General features: G+C 32.9%; 1 protein-coding gene across 1 annotated transcript; it reads right to left on the minus strand.

Moving 5' to 3' along the window:
* Positions 1-1,886: 1,886 nt before the first annotated feature.
* LOC132058476 (protein MIZU-KUSSEI 1) lies at positions 1,887-3,955 on the minus strand. The gene has a single exon (XM_059450964.1). The coding sequence runs from the start codon at positions 3,716-3,718 to the stop codon at positions 2,951-2,953; it is 768 nt and encodes a 255-aa protein (XP_059306947.1). The 5' UTR covers positions 3,719-3,955; the 3' UTR covers positions 1,887-2,950.
* Between the last annotated feature and the right edge of the window lie 341 nt (positions 3,956-4,296).

Here is a 4,296-nt window from a genome sequence, read left to right on the forward strand (position 1 = left end):
AAGTCATCAACTGGATATGCTTTTTTCTTCCGATCTGAAAAAACAGCTTTGCCTAAGATTCCACACTGAATCAATTGTCTGCATACTTACACCAAAGAATTTTTTTTAAAAAAAAAAACTCAGAGGAACTAAAAGAAATCACAGTATTACTTAACGAAGATTACAAGCAACTTCGCATATAACTACCATTGAGAACTAAACTTTGATATTATGAATGAGTTGAAAGTTGGACGTATGTTAGCAGTGTTCTAAAGCTGATCGATAATTGAAAGCAAGAATAAGTAAATAAACTATAATAAAAATGATAAATTCTATATAACGTTAATTGAATGGTTGTGTGAGTTGTGACTTGGAGAGGTGAGCCAAGTGGTCTCTTGAGAGATATATATTTGAAGATGAGGTATATTTGGACATAGTAGAGAAGTAAAAAGAAAAATGAGAGAAAACATAAAATCTCAAACTTTAAACTTGAACTCTAAGTATATTTGATGAATATATTAATATTGAAAAAATAACATTTTACGTTTTAACGATAAAAAGTGGATAAATCACAAGTTTTAAGACCAGTCACAAGGACCAGTACACAGGTCTAGTAAACTTGGTTGTCAAACCAAACAGGGACTAATTCTCATTCATCTTTAAAGTGTAACAGAGAATTGACACATATGGAAGGCAGCCACATGATGGCAATATTGGTCATTGCAAAAAGAAAAAAATCTCATTTCTAGATTCCTAGTCTTCAATCAGCCTTAGTCTGATCCTCTTTCCTGTCCAAAGGTTAAATAGTGCAGGTCAAAAGAAATCTACAGTCAAAACGCTTAATCCTTTATCCCATACTTTGAGATGCTCCTCGTTGTTGATCAAGGATCGAGGCTGTTATGCTCGTGATAGGCTTAGCTTTAAGTCGTTATCGTTCAATTTGGATAAGTCAAGTTCCTTTTATTAGTTTGCTCGGGTTGTAGGGGCGGACCTAAGCTCTAAATATGGATAATCAAAATTCAACGGCTTTAACACAATATCGTATATATGTGTTAAGAATTCATTAAATTCAGAACAAACTTTATAACATTTGAGGTCGTTGTCCTAGAGTCCAGAACCCATAAAGTTCAATTCGGATAAGTCAAATCTATTTTGTTGCTTTTGAGTAGTTATATTTTGAATTATCGTTTAGAGTAGTTACATTTTTAGTTGAGAAATAGTTAACAAATGGTGAGTTAATGCGAAACAGGCAAAGTCTTGTGAACGATGAAAGCTTTTTATTAGGAAATAAAGAACAAAGTCATAATAAAAATCCAATAGTGCTCCTGTTTCAAAACGAACTCTACTTATAGAAGTATACTTCCATAATAGTCTTTGTCAATAACAAAATCTTGCTGTCTGCAACTATTTGCATTCTCATGTTTAAAGGTACTCCAGTCTACAAGCAATTTAGAAGGGAATCTAGTCAAAAGAATCATGAAATTGAATGTTGAAATGGAAGTAGTATATTTTTGTATTTCTGATGGTACTACCGAGGGAATCACCTTGTTTTGGGGGGTGGGGTGGGGGTTTCAATTGATATTTCTTTGTCGAAAAATTACAATAAGTTAATTTATTTTATATATTTATACTATATGTTAAAATTTCTTAATTATTTCTTATATTTACTTATTTATACTTTAAATTTGCTTAATGAAAATTTCCAAATCCGGATGATATATGTTTTTGTTGATATACCCATTTTTTGGAATGCGACAAGGAAAATATAGACCTTGGCATTCTTGCAGATTTTTCCTAGTATAGCCTCTTTCGAATGTTAACCTCACCTTTCTACTTTAAATATACCATAAATATGCTATAATTTAAATTATTCCCAACCACCCAATGTCTGAAGATAATTCAAGATATCAATTACATGCTTGAATCAGACTAATCACTGAAGTATATTAAATAATCTTCCAGAACAAATTATGAGGAATCCACACTATATTGTTTATAAATTAAGCATCTTGCAATAAGTTTAGCAAAGCAGAACTGTATTCTTCTGAAGAAACATATAAAAAAGAAATATAAGTAGCAAAAAAAGAAACTCATTGCTTCAGTCATATCAGAATTAACATCATACAGAAGAATATAATAATCCTATGCCCAAAAAAAAAAAAAAAAAAAACTACCAACTCTTTTTTCATACTACATTGCTGACATTTCTTGTGCTAGAGATTCTCATAACCCAACAGTTCTTGAAAAAGAACAAAAAAGAATGGCCTAAACTAGATTAAGCTAAACTTGAAAAAAGTTAAAAGGACTAATTAAAATAATTGCTAGCTTTCTTTACAAAAAGCTGTCCTTTCCACAAACTATTGAAAAGTCCTCAAAAATTGGAACTAGAACTTGCACCGGTGAGATGAAAACCCCTTTTGCTTGAATCAGACTGATCACCTAAGTATATATTTAAATAATCTTCCGAAACAAATTATAAGGAATCCTCACAACTTTGTTTATACATTATCTAGCAATAACTTTCAGCAAATAATTTAACAAGCAGAACCATATCCTTCCGATGAAACACAGATACTAATAAGAAAGAACAATAAGTAGCAAAAGAAGGAACTCAATTCCTCTATCATATTGGAATTAACATCATACAGAAGAATATAATATCCTATGCCAAAACTAACTCTTTTCTCATACATTGCTAACATTTCTTGTGCTACATATTCTCATACCCCAAGAGTTCTAGAAAAAAGAATGGCCTAAACTAGATTAAGCTAAACTTGGAAAAAGTTAAAAGGAATAATTAAAAAAATTAGCTTTCTTTACACAAAGCTGTCCTTTCCACAAACTATTGAAAAATTCTCAAATGTTTGAACTTGAACTTTGACAAGAAAACCCCTTTTGACCAAAAAAATATCAGAAAACCCAAAAATTTTCCGTATTTCCAAGAAATGGGACTAATAATATTCATTGTTCCTCACTTTGACCTTAGCAAGAAAATACTAAATTCTTGACCCGGACCCTCATCCGGGTTAATCAAATGAAAAGACTCAGAATCAGCACCACCAATAATACATTCATAGTTAGCTCTCATATACAACACTTCTTCAGTAGCAGTACATTCTTGACCCGAAACCAAACCCGATGGTATCACACCCGCCCCGACTGTCATATTCTGCATTGTTTTAAGCATCATTCTGGTCTGTTGACTCACCCGTCTTTTAACCGCAAACCCTATTTTCCTTCCATTACAAAACAAAGTCCACATAGGTATTAAATGAAGTGGACAGTTATTAAGTTCATAGTTGTTATGATCAGTTGATGATGACTCAAGTGCAATACGTACTAATCCACATTTCATTTCTTGAATAAGTGTAGTTGTTGGAATAGAAAGTTCTAAAAGAAGTGAAGGTTTAGTGTTGAGTCTATCATGTTGTACACAAAACCACACGTGTCCACCACGTCGTTGACCGAATATTGTACCAATGACCATTGTTTTGGATGAACGTGGTGGTGCAGTAGAGAGTGACGTGGCAGTGGGGGTAGGGGTTGTTGGGGTGGTGGGGTAAGAAGAATCTTGATTTTCTGATGGTGAGTTTTTTTCTTGTTTATTTTCAAGATCGTCACGTAAAGAAGTGCTTAGACGTTTTTTTGTGTGGATGGTGAGTTGGGGTGGTGTTGGGGAGGTTGGTGTTGAGTTGAAACAAGGGAGAAGGAATCGACGAAGAGCGTCGATTTTTGTCATTTTTTTTTTTGTTGGAGTAAAGGGTTTTCAAGAATTGCAGAGAAATGAAAGAAGAAGAAGAAGAAGAAGAAAGAGAGATGATGATTATGGAGATGTGTTTTTTTTGTGTAAGGATTTTTTTTTTTTTTTTTTTTGAAAGGGTTGTGGTGTAGAGGAGTAATATATATACTGTATCAGATATAGTATGAGAGGGAAATGGAAAGAGCGGGAACAGATGTTAACCGTTACATTGAAGAAAGAGCATGGAGTGAGTTAGTCTAAGCTCTTTCTTTTAACTGGTTAACGAAACTAAATAGTCTAACCAGTTTAAATTTGTTTCGTGTTAAACTCATTAAAAGGGAAGTTTAGAATCCTAGTGTTAGTTCGAGGAATTTTATTCATCTCGCCATGGTGAGTGAGTCCAAATTTACACCTACCCGATGTTTTTACTGAACTAAATTAATCACAATTAAGTGACAAAAATGGATGCAAATGACTGTATTTTGTGCAAACAAGGGTGAATAAATTCTGTTGAAAGTGAATGGGTGCTCTGTTTTTACTATTAATTAGTCCGACTAATTTGAATTTGTTCGCGTTAA

This window comes from Lycium ferocissimum, chromosome 5, assembly GCF_029784015.1.
Source record: "Lycium ferocissimum isolate CSIRO_LF1 chromosome 5, AGI_CSIRO_Lferr_CH_V1, whole genome shotgun sequence".
Lineage (NCBI taxonomy): Eukaryota > Viridiplantae > Streptophyta > Magnoliopsida > Solanales > Solanaceae > Lycium > Lycium ferocissimum.

What these genes read in the sequence shown, in the direction of transcription:
- LOC132058476 (XM_059450964.1), bottom strand. Translation starts at nt 3,718, where the DNA reads ATGACAAAAATCGACGCTCTTCGTCGATTCCTTCTCCCTTGTTTCAAC.